General features: G+C 36.4%; 1 protein-coding gene and 1 pseudogene across 6 annotated transcripts in view; one reads left to right on the top strand and one right to left on the bottom strand.

Annotated features, from left to right (window-relative positions):
* LOC150102890 (cilia- and flagella-associated protein 52) overlaps window positions 1-23,763 on the top strand; it is a 640,784-nt gene that overhangs the window by 186,430 nt on the left and 430,591 nt on the right. For all 6 annotated transcript variants that reach the window (XM_090397376.1, XM_090397375.1, XM_090397374.1 and 3 more), the window contains exon 5: window positions 14,518-14,646. In XM_090397376.1, coding sequence (XP_090253502.1) covers window positions 14,518-14,646 — 129 coding nt within the window. The remainder of the gene's footprint in view (window positions 1-14,517; window positions 14,647-23,763) is intronic.
* LOC150102892 (5S ribosomal RNA) lies at window positions 17,963-18,081 on the bottom strand (annotated as a pseudogene).

The following is a 23,763-nucleotide window of genomic DNA, read 5'->3' as shown; positions in this document are numbered from 1 at the left end:
TGAATTGTGTGCATTATATCGAATTCTTCCATTTCCTGTGCTCTAGTTCTGTAGAATGATCGACTGAAGCATTAACATAATAATGTTCTCCAATACATGAATGAACCTGAAAGACAACCTCTACAACCACATAGAGTTACTGATGAGCAAGGATGGAGAGGTTGTTATGTACTGTACATAACTAACATTGTACAGAGGACTGTACAATGTTAGTTATGAGGATTGGCTGAGGGAATGTGGACTGCAGTTTGGTAAATAGGAGGGATGATATGATTGAGACTTTTAAATTTAGGACAAGGGACCATCCCTGGAAGTTATGAAAGGAAACTGTGAGCAAGATGGTGAGGAGTGGTTTCTTTAGGTGGAGGGTGATTGAACTATGGAATGCATTGCCTGACAGAGTGGTGAGAGCACAAATGGTCAATGAGTTCAAGGAGTGGTATGATAGACTGTTTTTTCTAGGAAGGACCTCCCATGATGACTCTATGGAGACCTGAAAAATTTTTTTTTTAACATTTTATTATTTCTCAAATAAATTACATACATTACATGAACGCTTGTGCATAACACATACTTGCACATACATCATGTTTTTTTTAAATAATAATAATAATAATTGTTTACAACGATGTTGTTGTTGTCGAGTCCATTGAAGAGCTTCTAGATATGATCGTGGATCTGTAGAACTGCTTTGGCAAACTGTTGAACTTTGATGGAGTAGAGCTTTTCTCTAGGTTATTATCAATTTTCTGTAGAGCAGCAGCAATTACTGGACAAGAATAAATATGAATAGGTGTTAGTTCAACTCCTGGACAGTTTTTGCATGTTCCATAGCTCCTACTGCCGTCTGTCTGTATTTTCATGCCTTTAAAATGTTCCATCCTTAGTCTGGTGATGATTGTGGTTATTTCTCTGTTTTCATTAATTTCACTGATTTCATTTACTTCTTGATAGTTTGTTTTACCGATCTTATTTTGGCGACAGAGTTAGCATGAGTTAGTGATAGTGGGTGTAATTTTTGAGGTAAGTATCTTGCTTCTTTGGCTAGTCTGTCTGCTCTTTCATTGCCTTCGATATTTACATGGGCTGGTATCCATTGCAGTGTGCAATTCTTATTTTTTAAATTTAAGGTTGTTAGTAGTTCATGAATTTCTTATGTGAGTTTTATTTTTCCATTTTTAATGCCTCTAGTGCAGATTTTGAGTCTCTGTAGATGATTATTCCTTCTGTAATGTTTATTAATGAATTTGAGAGCTGTTTGTATGGCTGTTAATTCACAAGTGAAGTTTGAAGCTATTTTGCCAGCTGTGATTTGATTTGCATTTCCTCTCCTCCAGGTAGAGTTAGAAAAACCTCTGAACCTCCTTGGTTGAGTGCTTTATCAGATGATCCATCAGTGTAGGCAATGACATGGTTTGGATTATTTAAGTGATGTATAGTGTCAAGTCCTTTTCTTTTATTTTCTTGCTGTGAATCCTTTTTTGAACAAGGTTCGAGGAGATTTAAGTTTATCATTGTGTTTAATAGTGGAAAAGAATGGCTCTTTGCTTTAGTCTAGATTTTCTTGTCCAGGCATCGAAAGTCCTGAGTGAAATGTGATTCTGTTAGTGAATTTAACTGTGGAGAGTTTTCTTCTGTCTTCTAGTATGTGAAGTCCACACTCTTGTTGAGTTTTTAAATTATTTGTGGATGAGACTGCACCTATGATAATTTTTGCTACTCTTGATTGTACTCTGTCAAGTTTTTCTTTTGAGCTAGTAGAAGCTTGAGCCCAGATTGATGAGGCATATTCCATAGTGGGTTGTATGAGTGTCGTATATGTAGTTTTCAGTGTCTTCGGTTTTGCACCTTACTTTGTTCCACAAAGCCTTTTGATGATATTAAGTTTTTTAAGAGTTTTATCAGATATATTTGTAATATGAGTTGTAAATCTCAGTTCAGTATCTAGGGTTAGGCCTGAGTATTTTGGAGACTGTTTTTTTTCTATTTTATTATTATTATTATTATTATTTAGACCTCCAAGGAGTCAAAAGACTCAACATGGGAGGTCCCTTCCAGGAAACATAAAGTCTATCATACCACTCCTTAAACTCATTGACCATTCTCACTCTCACCACTCTATCAGGCAAGGCATTCCACAGTTCAACCACCCTCCATGCAAAGAAACCACTCCTCATCTTCTTGCTCGCAGTTTCCTTTCGTAACTTCCATGGATGGCCCCTTGTCATCACTCCTTCCAGGTGTTCAACCAAGCGAAAGAATTTTGATTTGAGGGTTGTAGTTGTGTCTATTTTTTCTATCAGTGGAGAAGATATTTCTGGGTAGTTTAAGTTTCTTTTATTGAATTATTTAGGACTTTTTCAGATTGTTAAGGATTACTGCTTGTGTGCCAGATTGATATATCATCTCCATAGCCTGTTATTTTTGTGTCATTTATTATGTGAGGATGGATATTGTTCATATAGATGAGAAATAGGAGTGGGCTTAAAACAGAACCTTGTGGGACTCCAGCCCAAGTTCAATGCATGTTGGAATAAATTCTGTTAACTTTTACTTTCATTTTTCTTCCTTTCATGAAATCTGAAATCCAAATTAACGCATTCCCCCTTATTCCAGTATTGTATGCAATTTTTATTAATTTTTGTCTCTAGACGTGATTGTAGGCAGCTGTGAGATACAAGAATATTGCTGTTGTCTTCTTTGGTGGTTTTTCTTGAAAGCCTATGACTGATTGGCAAAGATAAAATAATTGATCTTCTGTACTGTGTTCAGACTTGTATGCAGTTTGGTAGAAGTTGATCTTGTTATTTTCTAAGAGCCAATTCATAAATCTGATATGTATTATTCTTTCCTTTAGTTTACGGAGAGTGCTAGTCCAAGCTATTGGTCTGTAGCTTTTACAGTCACTAAGGTTTTTGTTAAGTTTTAGTAAGGGTATAATGACTGACGTTTTCCAGATTTTTGATAGTTTACCTGCATTCCAAGAGGTGTTAAATATCTTCAGAAGGCAGCTTTTGGCTATTTTCCCCATGTTTTTAATCATATGTCCAAAGATAAGATCAATTCCGGGTGATTTGCCAGGGTTAATTTGCCTAATTGCTGTTTCTAATTCTGTCATTGTGAGGTCCTGAGTAAAGATGTCTTCAGAAGGATAGGTTCTGGATTGTACTAGCAGATGTTTTGCAATTTTCTTCACTTTTTGTCTTCTTTGTTGTATTGCAGCTTGCTTGCATTAGAATGATGTTTGGCTAGTAAATTTGCCATCTGTTTGTTTCTTGCTGCTGTATTAGTTCCTGAGGAGACTGTGTTTGAAGAGTGATCAGTATTCGGAAATGTTGTGTTGTTTAATAATCTTATGATGTTCCAGTGTTGCGAGTCTTTTCTTGGACCAAGTCTATTGCAGAATTCTTCCCGCTTTTTTTGTTTACAGTTAGAAATTTCATCTTCTATGTTTTGATTTAATTCTATTAACTTCTTTCTGTTGTCTTCTGTGTTATTTTGTTTTAACTGTTCGTTGATGATATCTCTTTCAGTGATCATAGCACTGATATTGTGATCTTTCCAAAATGGAACCCAGTTGTTTTTCCTGAGACCTCAGGGAATTGAATTTTTTGCAGCTTTCTGTATATGTTGTTAGTTAGTTCTAGTAGTTGCTGATCAAGTTCCTTACTAGTGGATGTGCCAGTGCAATATGTTAATATTTATGTGTATTTAGGCCTGTTTGCTTTACTGAAGTTCCAAGATCTCTTTGTCTGTGGTTTTTGGTCTAGCTGCAAATTAATGGTTGTGATAATAGGTCTATGATCACTGATGCATTTTTTTAGTATTTTCCACTGGATAAGACTCGCAGTTTCATAATCTATTGCTGTGATGTCTAATGCTGATTCTATGCCTGTTGTTTTTGACAGGTATGTATTTTGCCTGTTGTTTATGATCTTATTATAATATTAACAATGATGATTATTACAGATATTTTTTGCATTTTTACACTATATATATACACCATAACAATGGATATAATTACTCTATATAATAATATATTTTTTGATAATAATTTTTTTCTGTTATCAGAGTATTTACATATGTACAGTTAAGACATGTTACATTTTCTGCTCTGTACAAAATTCTATATGCAGTTTAAAGTACCTTATTTCTTTTTAATATTTTTTTCTTTAAATATAAATACAAATTTTTTTTCATATCCGTATCATCATTTATTATTATACACAGTATTGACATATACATTACAATAATTTGCAGTCTATGATTATGAGGATTAGTTGAATGAGGTGGGCTAACGCTCCCCCCACCTACTTCGAAGCTTGGGTTAGCTTTTATGAAGAGAGTAGAATTAGCCTTCGCTATTTATGTTGTTTGGTACTGTATATGGATGGAATGTAGGCGTTTGATGCTGGTGATTTGTCATGTGTACATACGTGTTAATGCTATATTAACTGTGTTGGTATAGTTTCCAGAGTTCGTGTTTTAATGTTCTGTAGTTTAATTTTAGAATAATAATAATAATAATAATAATAAAGCAACATCTGGACTGTGGCACACATATTTGGTCTCTTGGATTTCATGAGGATGAAGTACTGGAGAGGATCCAGAGGTGATTCCATAGAACTATCACGAAGATTGTGGTAGGTTTATGGAAGGCTCCCTATGAGAAAATATAGGGTTTGTGGGCTTGAAAAATTGGCTAGTAGGCATAAAAGAAAGAATATAATAGAAACATATATATCGTTAAAGTGGTTTTTATAGGATTAACACCAAAAACTTTTCACTACATAGCAGGAAGGGGGAGATTATCATTCCTGGAAATTTTATAAATGTGGTTAGCAAGAGTGTTAAGACTAAATTTTTTTGTTTTTAGCATGATGAATGGGATGGCAGAGGTGGCTGTGAGTGCTTTTTCAGTGAATGAATTTAAGAAGAGGTATGATAGTATTGTGTGAATAATGGTTAGAGTAGATCTGCAATGAGTCCTTACTCTGTGGAGATGCTTTGAGAAATAAAGATAGTAATACAGGTAACCCTTGTATAACGCAGATGTTTGGTTCCATAGAAATGCTGCATTATACATCCTCTATCCAAAAAGAAACCGAACTTTTGATAGAAAATGAAACACAGGCCAATTATATTTATTCAAATCATTAATTTCAATCAATATACTCTCCCTCAACTTCGATACAGCATTTGGCACGATCAATTAATTGGTTAAATGAGTTTTTTATATCGTTACTGATATAAAAGAGGGTCGTGGTTACTGTTGCTTGAACATTTTCAATGGTGTCGTATCGCTTTCCTTTCATTGGCAAATGAAGTCGGGGGAAGAGAAAGAAGTCACAGGGTGCTAAATCAGGTGAACACGGCGAGTGATACAACACACAAACTTGGTTTTTGCTCAAAAACTGCTCACAATGTTCGAACGGTGAGATGGTGCATTATCATGCAAAAGTGACCAGCTGCCTGCATCATATATTTATGCCGTACGCAATGAATTCTTGCTATCAATCACTTCAATACTTCAAGATAAAACTCGCCATTGACCGTTTGGCCAGGCAGAACGAATTCTTTGTGGATAATGCCCTTGGAATTGTAGAAACAAATCAGCATTATCTTTACTTTTGACTTCTCCAAGCGACTTTTTTTTGGATGCCCCTCTTCTGGTGGTCTCCACTCAGCACTCTGGTGCTTAGTTTCAGGCTCATACTCAAAACACTATGTTTCGTCACTAGTAACAATCGTTTCAAGGAAGTTTGAGTCCTTACGAGCAGTTTTAATGAGGTCCTTGCATTGTTCAATTCGATACACTTTTTGGTCATCGGTCAACTTGCGGGGAACAAATCGCGAATTCAATTTACTAAGGTCCAAACCTCTCAGACAAAATGTTGTGCACAGTTGATTTTGGAATCCCTAATTCATCTTCAATCAATCTCATACACGATTTCAGGTTTTCTTTGATGAAATCACACACTTTTTGAATGTTAACTTTGCTCAGTCCAGTTTTTGGATGGCTTGGCTTTTTGTTATCCTCAAGTGTCTCACGGCCACTTTGAAATCGCTTAAACCACTCGTAAACTTGAGTACGGGATAAGTATTCATCACTGTATGCTTTTTGAAGCATTTGATGCGTTTCAGTAAAACTTTTACCAAGTTTAACACAAAAGTCAATCGCAGCTTTCTGTTTGAAACTCATTTTCCAACCGTTCGTCAAAACACACTGTCACTCTTGGCACTATAACTCGACTTCTAATGAAACAAATGTCATAACACTAATGAAGGTTGCCGCTTTAGACAACAAAAAGATACAACAGATGGGGCCACTAGTTTCTTTTATTTTCAAAAAGTTTGGTTTCTTTTTGGACAGAGGGTGTATATGCGAGAGAGCATATTATATCACCTATATGTGTTTTAATGGTATCTGAATGATAATTAGAACACAGTCAAATCCTTTCTTGAGATATCTTATCGAAACAGCTAAAATTATTCCATTACTTTGTATTTATATATTATTACCCATACTTACACACACCTATATATATAGAAAGTTTTTTTTTTATCTTGGGTTTATTATATGTTAAAGATTCCAAGAAATTGTATACTTGGTTTTAATTCTTTTCCTAAGGAAGCAAACAAAGTTTTGCAAGTGAAATATATTCACGTCTAAGCTACTTGTATATAGATGCTAATGACTTCATATCACTTGCCTTAGTAAGCATCCCAAAATGCAAAGCACCCTCACTTTTCGAACATGTATAATGCAATGCATAATTATATTATTATTACATCCTCCATGGAGTTGACAGACTCATCATCTGAGGTTCATTCAACTGACAACGTATTTATCATATAGAATCTTAAAATCCTTAACACTCCTTGCATTAACAACACATTCTAGTAATGCATTCCATTCACTGACAATTTTCCATATAAAAAATCTACTCCTGACACCATTCTTCACCACACTTTTACATAACTTCCAGGAATGACTTCTGGTTCTTCCTATCTCACCTTCTACTCTTTTCATAATCCCCTCTGGATTAATCAAATAAAATCCTCTCACTAACTTAAACGTCTCTATCATATCACCTCTCTTCCTACTATTCACCGCTTCCTGCAATCCACATTTCTTCAACCTCTCTCCATAGCCAGTATTCCAAAGTCCTGATATTGTCATAGTCACTCATCTCTGGACCCTCTCCAATGTCTCCACATCACATTGAAAAGCAAATGACCAGATCTGAGCACAAGAGTCCAAGTGTGGGCTGACCAGTGTCTTATACAGTTGCACAACCACTTTCTTATCCTTGCATGTTAGAGTACTTCTTATCATAGCATCACTATGATGTGCAACCTTTGCAACACTAGCAATATGCCCTCTAAATATCAGTCTACTGTCAACCATCACTCCGAAATCTCTATTCTCATCCACTTCCTGCAGTTCAGCACCATTGATATAGTACACGGCCTTATATTTCTGCACTCCAAAATGCAACACCTTGCACCTATTGATATTAAAACTACAACTCCCCACTCTTTTGTCCAAGTAAAAAGTCTATTCAAATCTTTCTAAAGGGATTCAGCATCAGTAGTGCTACTTATAATTTTTCCCAACTTTGCATCATCAACTAATAACTGAAGATCCCCAGTCAGTCCACATGATATATCATATACAAACAAGTTAAATGGCAAGGGCCCAAAATCAGAACCCTGTGGCACTCTACTAGTTATCCTTCTATTATGAGACACTGCTCCATCATGCACAACCTGCTAGTATCATTTAGAGAGCAAATCTCTGATCCATCTAACCAATATACTATCTATTCCCATCCTCTGCAGCTTGTACACTGCCTTATCATGTGTACAAGCTGCAGAGGATCTATCAAACACTTTTGCAAAGTATAAGAATATCACTGTATGTGATTCTTCCTTATGTAACACAGCGGTCACCTTATCATAAAATGCAAGTAAATTATGAAACAGGACCCACCCTTTACAAATCCATGCTGACCATCATAAAGAATACCATGTCCATCAACCCAATTCTGTTCTGTTCCTTACCAATCTCTCCAACATTTTGACGACCACAAATGCAATTATATAGACTGGCCTATAATTGGAGACCTATCTTAGAACCATGCTTGTGGAGTGGTACTATTTTGCTTTCTTTCCACTCCTTAGGAATCCTACCATCTGCAAGACTTTCATTAAATAACCAGGTCAAGGGCATAACCAACTGTGGTGCACATTCCTTAAGAATATGTGGTGATATGTCATCCATTCCCACAGCCTTATTCACATCTAACCCAACCAACATATGATACACGTCTGCTTCTTTCACTTCCAATTCTCCCAATACTTGCCTCTCTTTTATATATTATACCTGATCATTTATACCAATATGATATACTCTGATAAAGTGCTTGTTCAATAATTCCACTATATCCTTCAGCTGTTATTCTGCTGTCATGACTATCCACCAGTGTTAATCTGCCATAATTATTCTTTCTCTTGCTTGCCATGTAGCCAAAAAATTCCCTTCAGTTAACCTTAGCCTGACCAGCCAGTCTCCTCTCATACTGCACCTTTTCTTTCTTTACCATGCTTGTCACCTTTCTAGCCTGCACTTTATACTATTCATGGATCTGATCACCACCAACTGTCTTGTACCACCTCCATAACATTTTCTTTTCCAGCATAGCTTGCTTGATTTCACTGTTCATCCATTTCACTCCCACTATATTTACTTGCTTAACCTTCGGTATGTAGTCATAGATTGCTCTTGTCAGATACTGCCTTGTGAGTTTCCATGCATTGTCAACATCTTTTGCGCTCAGCTCATCTACCCAATGTACTGTTGCTAACTGACTACAGAGCTTCCTATAATCATTTGCTTTATACTTCCACGTGTTTCCATTTTTGGCAGTGACCTTTTCTTGTTTCATCACTTCCCAAACAAGTACCTCATGATCACTCTCACCAACCGGTGGCAGTGGAAGCACTTCATTAACAACTATATCTTGTGAAGTTATCACCAAATCCAAAACATTAAAGCCTCTCTAGTTGCTTCAATCACATGCTGCTTAAGATACCTATATCTCAGAAATTCCATGAACTCGCTCTCTTGTTCCCATATACTATCTCCTCTTTCCAGTCTGTAGTCCTGTAATTAAAGTTTCCCATCAGGATCACCTTCTTTTTACATGCTCAACTAATTTGCCTAAGCATTTCACAGTCAGTATTCTCTGCATTCCCTGGCCTATAACAGCATCTTATCAGAATATACTAATCTGTTTATTTCAACTTCACATCACACAGATTCAAAATCTGTGCATGCATCAACTTCCAGCATTGTGGACATAATTCCTCTACAATCATTAACAACACTCTCCCCCCCCCTCCTCTTTTCACATCTCTATTCTTCTGGAAAATTATATATCCTAATTCTCTTCCCGACATCACATCTGTCTCAGACAACCAAGTTTCATTTATTCCAATTTCATTTGGCATGCTGTCTCAATCAGTGCCACAATCTCAGCTCTCTTGTTTCGAATACTCGTTACATTTATGTATAAACATAACAATTGATGTGTGTTTAATGACATTCTACCAGCACCAACATTCTCTATTCTAGCTGCTATACTACACCTCTATAGCAGTATAGCTATACTAATGGGAAGGGTCACTACCCAGACCGGTTTCGACCTTCATTGAGGTCTCATCAGTAGGAGTCATATATATCTCATATATAAGTAGACAGAAGGTGATTGACCTTTTTAATAAAAATCTTTGGATGATAGAAAGATGTAGAAAAAAAAAAAGGGGGGTGTGCTTCTCATTATGGTATACATACTAAGACAAGTCATTAGCCTCTATATACAAGTAGCTCAGATGTGAATACATTTCATGTGCAAAACTTTGTTTTGCTTCCTTGGGAAAAGGATACTAAAACCAAGTAGAACATTTTTTGGTATCTTTAACATATTATTATTATTGTTATTGCCGGTAACGCCAAGGAGTCAACTGACACATTGAGGGAGGTCCTAACATCATGTCAAGAACAACTATTCGACATTCACACAGTATCTATCAAACTTTGCCTTGAACTCATTCACAGTCATGGCACCCACAACAGACTCTGGCAGCTTATTCCACTCATTCACCACTCTCCAAGTAAAAAACCTAGCTCTAACACCCTTGCTAACCACATTCTTGCCCAGCTTCCATGGATGGCCCCTAGTCCTCCCACCACCAGTGCTATTCTCAAAAATATCTTCTGAATTAATCTTATAGAAACCCTTCAGTAATTTGAATGTCTCAATCATATCACTCTTTTCCACCTATCAACCAATTTTTGCAACCCACAAACCTTCAACCTGTTCTCATAAGGTTCATTCCATAGACCTGCTATCATCTTGGTCACTCATCTCTGGATCCTCTCCACCTCTTCCTCATCAAGAAGAAACCCTGGCACCCATATCTGGGCACAGTAGTCTAGATGGGATCTTATCAAGGCTCGATACAGAGGAACAATAACTTGTTTGTCTCTGCTTGTTAAAATATTTTTCAGCAACCAAGTGATTTGATGAGCTGAATTAGCCACTTTGTGATGTGCCTCCTAAACTTCAACTCCCTATCCACCAACACTCCCAAATCCCTGGTCTCATCAATCTCCGATTATGGTTCCACCAATGTGTTATACTGCTGCTAATCTTTTCACCCCAAAATGCATAACCTTACACTTTGCCACATTAAATTGACATCCATTTTCCTTAGCCCAGTCCTCCAAACTATCCAAATCATATTGCAAAATTTTGACATCCCATGCAATCACTATTGCTCTACCCAACTTTGCATCATCAGTAATCAAGTTAACACTTCCTTTCCTATATCATTGATGAACAAATTGAAAAGTAGTGGTCCAAGAACAGAACCCTGCAGCACACCACTAGTCACAAGCTGTCTTTTGGACTCAACTCCTGAATAAACCAATCTCTGGTATCTCTCCATCAACCACCCTCTTATCCATCTCACCAACGCTATATCCATCCCCATCTGCTCCAGTTTACTGAATAGAGTTGCATGTGGTATCCTTTCAAAGGCCTTGGCAAGGTCCAGTAGAATCACTGTAAACCCATTACCCTTATCCAGTTCAGCCATCACTGTGTTATAAAACATGAGCAAGTTACTGAGGCATGATCTACCCTTCACAAAACCATATTGCCTCCCATACAATATCCCATTTTCATCCAATCCTGTATTTTCCTCTTGACTATTTTTTCCAAGACCTTGACAATGATTCATGATATGGCTAATCGGTCGGTAATTTACAACAGCAGTCTTGGAACCTCCTTTATGCAGTGGAACTATTTTCCCCTCTTTCCATCCCCTCGGTACTAACCCAGACCCGAGACTCAAATTAAATAAAATGGTCAAGGGCACTGACAATTATTTAGCCGTTTCACGTACGACATGAGCTGTTATACCATCCAATCCCACAGATGTATTGATAATTATCAATGTGGTGAATGAATTGGAGGTGATTATAATCACCTCCAATTCATTCACCACAATTCCCATATAATCTATTGGTTCATTCATTCCTGCAATGTCACCACCTGGATGATATATTCTTGCAAAGTGCTCGCTCAGTAATTCAGCTATATCAACGGATTCGGTTACCTCCCTACCATCGGCATTCTTTAAAATCATTTTGCCATATACATTTTTTCTTTTACTTGCAACATATCGAAAAAATTGTTTGGCAATCTCTTTTGCCTGCATGGCTAATGTTCTTTCATAATCCGTTTTTGCTTTTCTTACCACACTCGTTACCCTTCTGGCCTGTGCTTTATACCATTCATGTGCCTGCCGGTCACATTTCTCCTTAAATTCCCTCTATAGTTGTTTCCTTTTTTGCAGCTCAAGCTTAATGGTGTTATTCATCCATTTAATACCTACTTGATTTATTATTCAGACTCTAGGTATACAGTCAGCCATTGCCTCATGCAAACACTTCCTAACCACCTCCCATGCACTATCAACATCTAGCTCTTGCAGTTTTTCATACCATGGCACTGAACCAATTAAACTCCTAAGCTTGTCATACTTACTAGCCCTATAATTCCACATGTACCTTGTCTTAATTGTAAATTCTACACCTTTAGCCATCTCCCAAGTCAAGACCCTATGATCACTCTCACCAATTGGTGGCAACGTAGTAATATTCTTTACAGCCAAATTCTCAGATGCAGTTACTAGGTCAAGCACTCTCTGACCCCTAATATTTTCCATTACATGCTGTTGCAGATAGTTATCCCTTAATAATCGCATAAAATCCAATTCCTTTCTCCCATGTGTCCTCTCCTCCTTCCAATCAATGTTACCATAGCTGAAATCACCCACAATAATTACCCTCCTTCCACTCATTTCTTCTATTTGCTTATGCATACTATCTCCACCATCTATTCCATCACCTGGTCTATAGCAGCATCCAACTGTATATTTTTTTCTGCTAGTTTCAATCTCACATCAAATAGCCTCAAATGTGCTCTTTTTCTCTATCCTGCAGTTCCACTTCTATTTTCCTTGGCTGTAGCTTATCAGCTGTCTTCAGTAACCCCCCCCCCCCCCATTTTATTCTCCCTGTCACTTCTAAACACACCATACCCCTCACATTCAATCCCTCTAGCTATATCATCTTCTGTCAGCCATGTTTCACTAATGCCAATAACCTGTGGCCTTGAAGTGCCAACCAAGGCCAAAAATTCTTCCTTCTTGTTCCTAATACTTCTGGCATTAGTATACATGAATTGCAGAAGCCCATTTGTCCCATCCCTATTTTGATGCCTTATACTAACTATCCCATTCTGATTCGTAGTCTTTTGTACTCGCTTGGCATATTACACACATTCATACACTCAACTGTCTCCCTAAAGTCTGCATATCTACTCCCCCCCCTCTTAATAACTCTAGTTTCCCTGATTCTGCACATCCACTTCCACTACATTCGACAACACCTTTTCAAGTCTCCATACACCAAATCCATTCAAATGTAAACCATCTATCTTATATAAATCCTTTCGTCCATCGAACTCACTCCACACATCCACAAATTCCACCACTTGTCCTGCATAATTAACACATAAAGTCATTTCCAATTATGACCCTCCTCCTAAACAGACTCACGATCCTAACTCTCTCACTCTTCTCTTTTGCTACCTTAAGCAATTCCTTCACATCCTCAATCATAGCCATTTTGTGTCCTTTCAAATCATTTGTACCTGCTACCACTATCAGTTCTTTCACACGCTGCTTTTGCATTCTAATAGACTCGCTTACATCCTTAACGTTCGCACCAGGTTGGTACGATTTTGTTAAACTCTCAACTAACACTCCTCTTACTAAGGAATCTCCATACAACACTCGCTCTTTCATTTTGTTTACACTCACTATCAAACTCTTATTTTTTCTATCATACTATATATATATTTATACAATTATATATATATATATATATATATATATATATATATATATATGTATATATGTGTAAATTTAGTATATATTTAATTTGCATTTATATATATATATATATGTGTGTATATGTAATACATTTTTTTTTTTAACTTGGGGATATTGTATATTAGGATAACCAAGTAATTTTATAAACTTGGTTATTTTAACTCCTAATCCCAAGTATGCAAACAATTAAGTTTGCGCCCGAAACAAAGTTCAAGTCTAAAGATGGTACAACACCATCTATATCTATATCTCCTTCAGAGATTTTTATTAAAAATAAAAACACCTTGTTGCAACTTCTATAGGTAAAGGTGTAAGGCTCCGTATTACTAAAACCTTGGTATTTAGGGTCTAGCTACTCACTGAGGAGACCTCAAAAAAGGTTGAAACCGGTCTGGGTAGTGACCCCGCCCATAATGCATTGCAGTATACATCTTCTAGTGAGATGTGCTTTACATTATGGGAAAATACTAAGAATAGTGATCAGAGCTTTACCCACCTTTACAATGAGTTGCCCTGGTGTTGTACCATCTTTAGACTTGAACTTTGTTTCAGGTGCAAACTTAATTGTTTGCATACTTGGGATTAGGAGTTAAAATAACCAAGTTTATAAAATTACTTGGTTATCCTAATATACAATATCCCCAAGTTAAAAAATTTATTACATCTATATCTCCTCCAGAGATTTTTATTAAAAATAAAAACACCTTGTTGCAACTTCTATAGGTAAAGGTGATAAGGCTCCGTATTACTAAAACCTTATATATATATATATATATATACACACACACACACTCGGGGCTCTTCCCCTTTCCCCCCACTGGTGCCTACGGCATTCAACCTCCTGAGTTCCGTGCTGGTAAGACAAAAAACTTGACATAAAAATGTTTCAAATTTTGGCTTATCTTTTTTTTATATATAGAATAGATATTGTTTTTTTTTTTTTCTTGCTATCTCTCATGATAAACATTCTCTGATTATAATTTTTAGTGTTGTTGTGTGGGATGTACAGTCAAAGGAGCCTCTTTGTGGTAGTCCAGTTAGTCCTATTACTGGAAGGCATGTGTATGCTATTGGCTGTGCAAATATTGTAAATAATGTGTTTATAACTGTAGGACAGTAAGTATCTATTTAGTATATATTTGATTTGCAATCACATTTTTATGGATATGTGTTTTTGCATGCTTGAATTTCAAAGTGATGTAATTGAAATTATAGTTAGTTGTGTATGTAGTAATTTAATATGCCTATCATACTAAAATATCAGAAATAGCAACTTCTCAGTTAATGTATTTTGATTTTAATTACCATTTTTTATTGAAATGCATTTTTTTATATTATTCCCATACACAGGAAACTGCAAGGCCTGTTGCGGATGGCTGGAGTAAAGAGCAAATTAAATGGCTAATATTCCTTTTAAAGAGCTTGAAGTTGATATTTTTTTAAAGAGCTGATTTGGTGAGTCAACAGTTCAACTGTAAAAGGCTGTTGGGCATCTGTTACTCATTGCTGTAGGTTTAGCAGAAACTGAGGCATAATGGATGCTAGTTCTGCTCAACAGTGTCCACAGAAATACCTACAGAAGAGACACACTGACTATCTCTGAGACAATAGCTGAAGAGAATCTATGAGAGAGAGGAGTTGTTAATTAACTGAGCTGCTCACTTCAACCAGCCTGAAGAATTGAAAGTTTATTTTTCACTGGGTTAGACTATAATAAATTTAGTTTAGTTTTTGTTTGCTCACACTTGGATAAAGGATTAAACTAAATTTATTATAGCCTGAAGAATGTTTAGAAAGGTTTTAGGAGCATCACTCAAAATGTGAGAGCAGTATTCTATAAAAAATATATATTTTAAATATGCTTCCCTATGTGTTTTTCCTCCACATCTATAAATGGGTTAGATTTGTACTACGAGTATTATTTAGTTTCTCCAAAACTTAAAACAGATATTGCATACTACTTTCAATTGCTTTAATCTCATTAAATAAGACAAGTGAATTGTAATATAAAAGAGACATTATTTAATTATATATACATATGGTTATTTACATAATATATGTTTTAAAACAAATTAAATTTCAGGAATTTAAAAAAAAAAGTGTTCTAACAACAAAAAACAAAGAAAACAAATTTCTTTGCTAATTCCATCTAAGAGTAATCACTATGGCTTTCCAATAGAATCAGCTCCAAAATGAGAGTTATCTTATTTTAATTCAAAGTGAACACTTTTCCCAAATAGGTCTCTTTCCTTTAGCTGAAAGAAATGTTTGTTTTACTTGAGTAAATTTCAGTGTAAGCACTTTATCAGCCAAATTGCCTTATTTCAGAAAATTATTCATGAGGTGGAACACTTAAAATAATCTTCTAGCTTTACAGTTCTCTAATAATCCTTTCATTGTAATGGAATCAGTTCTTTTTGCATGAATACAGTTTCTTTCTTGTCTGCAGTATTCGAAGAAAACTCAACTTTCTGTCCAGAAATAAATAAAATTTTATGACTAAATTTGTATATTGATAAGAAAAACAAATCTAGGGTTAAATAAACAAACAGTAGACCAAACTGCCATAGAATATTCACTCTTTCCAGCCTGTGCTACTGTTTTATCCTTTTGAAACAAATATTGGAGGTTTTCTTCTAGATTTTTATCATCAGGTGGCATTTGTCATTCACCATTTTAAAGAAGAAACACTTTTAGATAAATCAATAGGTCTCTGGATCCATTCCTTGAACTTTTTTTACTCTGAAAGGAGAATGTGGGCTTCTTTTTAGTCTCCACAACAATAAAACTAAAACAACTTCCAAACAGCTGTTGCCAGCTGGACGGCTTCCTGAATGTCCAATAAACTATCTAAATCTGCCACATTGCCCAAGTATGTACAATCCATATGTACATTTTTTACATTCTCTCCATTCTCCAACACACTACTGGTATCCATAAATTGAATTTCATCCATTTTTGAAATCTAATCTCTGCTTTTACAAAATCCCAAGATTGAACTTATATCTCCCAATGCTTCCTACTGCTTACATTTTATGAATATATACACATTCTTGTCCCTCAACTGCCACATCTTAAAACAATAGGCTGCTTGCATGCTGCATATGTAAAAAAGGTACAAAGTCATCAACTCTTCAACTATTAGCTGTGCATGATTCCCTTTTTTTAATTTACTGAGTATTTGTTTCATAAATCTACTGCGCTTCTGCAGTGAGTTTTTGAACTCCTTGGAGGTGTCACATAATAATACATAAAAATAGATTGCTAGCCTGGTATCTTGTCAAGTGGTAACATATCTAATCAGCAGCTATCAAGCTGTATGTTTGAATCCCTCCATTTTTTTGTATATGTGATTGCCTTTAGGTGGGAGATGAATTTCATTACCCAGTCCAGAATGAATGGGATAAAATTATTCTCTTTGCCATCTTGAAAAATATTGCAAGGAGAATAATTCAGTGCATAATACAATATATCTGGTTCACATATATTGATTATGCATTCATCATCTAGCTATATAAGACAAGCAGTTGACTATAATTTGTGGATTTCATCCAGACTCAGCACCTATATGTTGATCTAGATTTGAGTGTACTAGAAAGGGATCTAGTCCAACATATATTGATCTGTATCCGGATGAATAATATTAAGAGTACTGTGTACATTCTCTAATGTTACTGTATCAGATACTCTATCTGGTAATGTAATCATTGTTATTAACACCCAGACTGCCATTTTCTCAAGAAGACTCATTACAAAATTATTCAGGAAGACGTACAAATTGCTTATTTTATTTTTATTATTATTTTGATCAAAAAAAAAAAAAAAGCTATACTTTCTTAGATTTTTTAAGTTATCTGAATCCCACCTATAAAACATTGTAAACCTATCAGACACTGCTATGAGTGGGCCTACAGCGTTGTTTGCATGTGTCAGATATATATATTTATTTTCTTGTGAATTCCATCCAGGAAATGTTGTAAACCTATATACAACCTTTCTGGATGGACAAAAGGTTGTAATTATTATTATTACCATCTGACCTCCATGGAGTCAGAGACTCATCGTGGGAGGTACACACTATTGCACACAATGCTCATCCAACCATGCTTTAAACTGATTAACTGTGTCTACATTCACAACACATTCATCACCAACTATCCATTCTCCATGCAAAGAACTGGCTCCTCACCCCTTTGCTCACACCTTCCTTATACAGTTTCCAGCAATGACCTCTTGTTCTACCCACCCTATCCCATTCTATGAAAAATCTCTTCCATGTCAACCCAATAATAATCCTTAGCATCTTATATGTCTCAATCATATCCCCCTCCCCAGTCCTCCTATTCACAAGGCTTTGCAACTTACATTTCCTCAATCTGTCCTCGTTCTCCCTTTCCAAAGAGCACTGGTCACCTTTGTGAATCAAAATTAATGCCAGCAGCACCCAGGGTTTGCAATTAGTCACCCTCACAACTTCTAACCGGGCTCAGGTTTGCTTAACTTCAGTGATCAGACAAGAACTAGTGCTTTCAAACTGATCTGGCTGCTGACTATAGTTTTTACATAGTACCTTGAACGAGTTAAGCATTAATTAATTTTGAAATCACGCTCTAGAAACCAACAGAAAATTTAACTTCAGTCTTTTAAGCAGGATAATGGTTTTGCATCAGGCATTAAAATTCATCTGCTACAAATTTGGCATTAAGTAATAATAATTGTAGTAAGAGCTAATACAATAATGTATAATGAGACCTGTGGAGCATTCATGACTAAACAGACACACGTAACCACAGTAATAAGATTTTTTTAATAAGTAAATGTTTTGTCCTAAGTATCATAGGACATCTTCAGTACAGCTAATTCAAACAATACTTGGAATCACATACAATTAGGGCACGTGCTTATAATGGAATCCCTCTGTGTGTGCAGTAGCGTGTTATAGAATTAAATTAAAATATATCTGAAAAAAAAAAGTTACATTAAAATGAGATAACATATATAAAATTATTTTACACAATTTAGGATGACAATTTCCCAGACTTTAGGGATAGTAAGAATGTCCTTACAGTCAAATTGGGTCTGTGATGTAGGGCTTCAGCACTTTCCTTATATAAACATTCATGTTTATATAAAGATCTATGTCGAAGTTTGGTCTTTTTCCAATGAATCCTGTGGTTTGGGCTTTCAATTCCGTGTTGTGTGAAGCCAGATTTCAGTGTTTTGATAAGATGGATATGGTCTTGATGTTCTGAAATGTGTTTGCTAATGGACCAACTTGTTCGTCCATAGTAGGACAATTTACAGGAACATGAGACCAGGTAGCATCAGAGGTGTCTTTAGGAGAAGGTAACCATTTGTGGATCTGGTTGATTGGTTTGTCGGTAAAGCAGGCAATTTATATTTCCTCATAATTTTTTAAAGACTTTTGGAGATGCCTTTGACATAAGGTATGGGAATCCTATGGGCTTATTCTTGTCTACGTTGATGATAATTTTTTGAGTTGTTTTTGGGTTATATCCATTTTGTATGGCTGTATTTTTGATTGTTTCCAATTCTTGGGGTTTAAAAATTCTTCAGAGTAGCAGAATCTGTGTGCTCTGGTTACTAATGATTTAATGATGCCAAATTTTTGAGATGGATGATGAGCCTAAGAATTGTGAATGTAGCAACCTGACAATGTTGGCTTGCAATAGACAGAAGTGGAGATAGTGTTGTGTCCTGAATAGTCAGAAATTGAAAATTACATTATAATTTAATTTATTCAGGAACAACTACCTTTTAATTGTAGGCAGAGAAATGTTGTGTTTTGGCATAGAAATTGAAATATACATTATAATTTAAAGCAAAACTGAAGAAGTGTTTAGTTTAAGAAATGTGAGACTTAACCAGTTTGGTACAGAGTCAAATAAAGGGATTTATTTAAGGTTATTATTTTATTAGAGTATCCCATTCTATATATTGTGTGAAAGCAAGTTGAGTGTAAGCTATAGTCCAAAGGTCATACTTTAGCCGTCCAGTACAATGTATGGCCTAAGGGAAGGAGAATTTATTAGGAAAGCGAAGCTAGAACGCCTTCTCAGAAGAACGCCACGCACAAGTGAATGAATGCCACACGAGAATCTCCTAGAAAGAGAGGGAAAATATAAAGGTCAAGCTCCCCCCACACAAGGCTTTATCCCTTTTGGTTCCTGGTTCCTGCGCTCTTGGACGTTGGCTCTCCTTCTCCGCCAATGGGATGATTCCGGGTCAGCCGTAGATGTCATGAAAGGCTTATCAAGGTTTGCAAGGCAAGGCTAGCTATCTCTTCATAACAGATTAGCTAAGCTGTATTGTGTGACCGACGATACAGATGTGTTCCTGCGGTTCCAGAGAGAGACCAGAGCGGCACACTGCCTTATCGTCCCAGAGAACCTGATCGTGCTGCTCTCGTATATGACCCAAAGAACGGTAACCCACAACGGTGCCTTGATGTCCAGACAAGGCTGAAGACAGAACAGAATGGGATGGTAAACGTAGAATGTTAAAGTATCTGATTTCCAATTAAAGATATGAGAGACTTTATAGGTTAATTTGTGAATGGACAAGTTGTAGAGAACTTTAGTGATTATCCCATTTGGCAGTAACTTGTCTCTGTTTGAAGAAGGTCTCCCTAGAAGGGATCTGTATGTGAAATAACTTAGATGTGTTGTGAGATATGATTAGCGACCCTAGAGTGATTAATGTATTATAGTGTTAGTATTGATATCACAAATTGCTAGGAAGGTGATTAAGTTCTTCATGTATATCTCTTAAGCTTTAATAAATATGTTTTTTATCATTTGCCTGAATCCAGCCGATTTTATGAATTCAAATAGCCACTCATAAAATTACTACCAAACCTAGAGGAAGAGACATATGAATATAGTTTGATCTTTCAAGCCATGACTGCATGTAAAACTAAGAGAAGTGAGAATAGTTAGATTAGTGTTTGAAATTTTGTTACTGTGTATTACTCTGAGATAGCCACCTTGGATAAGGACCTTATCTATCTTCTGTATTGGCTGGCACATCAAAAAAATAAATTCGTCAATATTTAACAGGCGGACTGTCTCAGAGGACAAAATTTTAGGGCCTTGTCCCATACATAGACAAAGCCCTAATGAATGAAAGGATTACACGTGACAAAATTTGGAAATGGCCTGAATCATTGTTTGTTTAAGAAAAGGAGAGTGATAGCTGATTTATTTAACTTATTGGAAAACTATTATAGAAGCCGAAAAGGAAATAACTGTATGGGAGAGTGTAGAGAACAGTGGCAAAGGCAATAATAACGATAGAAATATATAAAGAAGAAGATCAAATGATAACAATTGGCGCAAATGACAGGACTTGATTGAGTAAGATTTTAGGTAAGAAGGATAGATTAAGTAAACAACTATATTAAATCTTATAGAATCATCGATATAACCATAGACAACGATACAACAATAGAACCATCTTCTTTTCTTTGGATGTGTACATCCGGGAAGGAGATACCATGTGGAGATTCTTTTTCTAGCGAGAATTTGATGCGAGGATGAAGAATGTTGATTTTATCTAGAAACAAGTATAGTTCTTGTTCAGAATGACCCCAGACACAAAGACGTCATCGATATATCATAGCCAGATTTTTGGTTTAAGATTAAATGTGAAAAGTTTTTCTTCAAGGTGTTCTAGAAAAAGGTTGGCTAAGTTTGGTGACAAAGGAGGCCCCATTGCTGTTCCTTCCTTGTAAATTTTCTCTTTCCAAGTGAAGTATCCAGAGCAGATATAATAATAAATTTGAATAATTCAACAATATCAGATGAAAATTTTTGAGTAAGTCTATCGTTTCCTTATGGGGAGTATTAGTGAAGAGGGAAACAGCGTTGAAGCTAATTAGCATGTCAGTTTCCAACAGTTGAATGTCTCTAATTTTTGCGTGAAACTCTGTGGAATTTTTAATTGATAAGGCTGAGTGGCCTATGAGAGGATGGAAAAGGTTAAATAAAAATCTTGATAATTTGTAAGTCGGGTTGCTAATAGAATCCATGATGGGTCTGAGTGGAACATTATTCTTGTGAATTTTTGGTAAACCATATATTCTAGGAGGCCTATTATTATTATTATTAAACAAGACCTCATGGAGTCAAAGACTCATCTAGGAGGTCCTTTTATCTCACACACATCTCATCATACCGGGTCTTAAACACATTCAAACTCCTTGCAGACACCACACTCTCAGGCAAGGCATTCCAATCATTCACAACTCTGCACGAAAAAAACCTGCCTCTCACTCCCCTACTCACACCCTCTTTATACAGTTTCCAGGGATGACCTCTGGTTCTCCCCTGATCTCCCACTATTCGCTGTAGAACTTCTCCACCATTGATCCTATAGCAACCCCTTACCAACTTGTAGGTCTCTATCATATCTCCCCTCTTCCTTCTCTCCACTAGTCTCTGCAAATTACATCTTTTCAATCTTTCCTCATACTCGACATTCCAGAGGTCAGAAACTACCTTAGTCAGTCGCCTTTGGACCCTTTCCAACATCTCCTCATCCTTCTGAAAACCAGGTGACCAAATCTGGGCACAATAGTCCATGTGTGGCCTAATCAAAGCCTTATACAATGGAACAAGAATCTCCCTACTTCTACACGTCAGTGTCCTCCTCATCATTCCCAGAAGTCTTTGTGTTGTCTTCACAATTTTGGCGATGTGACCCCTAAATTTTAGATCTTTATCCACTATCACTCCCAGATCTCTTATTTCCTCTACTTCCAACAATATATTCTTACCAAGCATAAATTCTGCATCCCATCTTTGTTTTCCAAATTTTAAAACCTTACATTTTGCAACATTGAACTCACACCCCCCATTTGCTTGCCCAATCACTCAATTTATTCAAGTCTTCTTGCAAGGCCACAACATCTTCACTACTCTTTATGGTTCTTCCCAACTTTGCATCATCTGCAAACAACTGAATATCTCCATCCAAATCTTCGCCAATATCATTAATATACAAGTTAAATAGTAATGGCCCTAAAACAGATCCCTGAGGCACTCCACTAGTGACTTTCCTTTTCCTGGATATTGCACCCCCATACACAACTTGTTGATACCTATCAGATAGCCAGTCTCCAATCCAATGCACTAATCTAATATCCAACCCCATCTGCTCTAGTTTGACTGTCAACTTATCATGAGGCACTCTATCAAAAGCTTTTGCGAAATCCAAGTATATTACTGTGTATCCTTCTCCTCTGTCCAAGGAAGCAGTCACTTTATTGTAATAAGTAAGTAGATTACTAAAACACGACCTCCCTTTAGCAAATCCATGCTGTCCATCAAAGATTATACCATTGCTGTCAACCCAACTCTGGATTCTAGCTCTCACAAGCTTCTCCAACAACTTAACCACAACACCCGACACACAGATAGGCCTATAGTTTGATGCTTGAGTTCGATCACCTCCTTTATGAAGTGGCACAATCTTGCCCTCCTTCCACTCTTTAGGGACTTGACCAAGTGCAAGACTCGTATTAAAAAAATATGTCAAGGCAGGTGTCAACTCTCTGGCACATTCCTTCAGAATACGTGGTGATATATTATCAAGTCCCACAGCCTTATTTACATCTAGTTTACTCAACTCCCCAAACACCTCTTGCTCACTTACAGTCAGTCTCTCCTCCCCATCATCAACTGCTCTTAATCTCTCCATGAAGTCACATTCACAAGATTGAAAGATCTTTATGAACTGCTCATTAAGTATCTCCACCACACATTCTGCAACAGCTGTCTTTATACCATTTCCTCCAATCAATGTCATCCTTCCATAATCATTCTTTCTTTTGCTGGCTACATATCGAAAGAACTCCCTAGGATTCTTTTTAGCTTCATTAGCTAACTGCTGTTCATACCTCTCTTTAGCTACTCTCACCAACCAAGTCACTCTCCTTGCCTGGTCTTTGTAGAACTCATGAAATTGGTTACTTCCACTTCTCTTATGCTGCCTCCACAATGCCCTTTTTCTCTGTATTGCATGCTTAATCTCTTTATTCATCCATCTCACACCTAACTTATTTAACCTTCTCACCCGTGGTATACATTTAGACATTGCATCCACTAAATATTTTTTGAAAATCCCCCAAGCTGCATTGATCTCTTTTCCAGCTAACTCCTCATTCCATGCTACACCTGCAAGCTGTCTCCTGAGCTCTTCATAATCACCCCC

Source organism: Typopeltis vanoorti, chromosome 9, assembly GCF_054136105.1.
Source record: "Typopeltis vanoorti isolate ZY-2024b chromosome 9, IOZ_Tvanoo_1.0, whole genome shotgun sequence".
NCBI classification, from domain to species: Eukaryota; Metazoa; Arthropoda; class Arachnida; order Uropygi; family Thelyphonidae; genus Typopeltis; species Typopeltis vanoorti.
The sequence above is the reverse complement of the archived record's forward strand: the minus strand, read 5'-3'. Positions and strand labels throughout refer to the sequence as shown.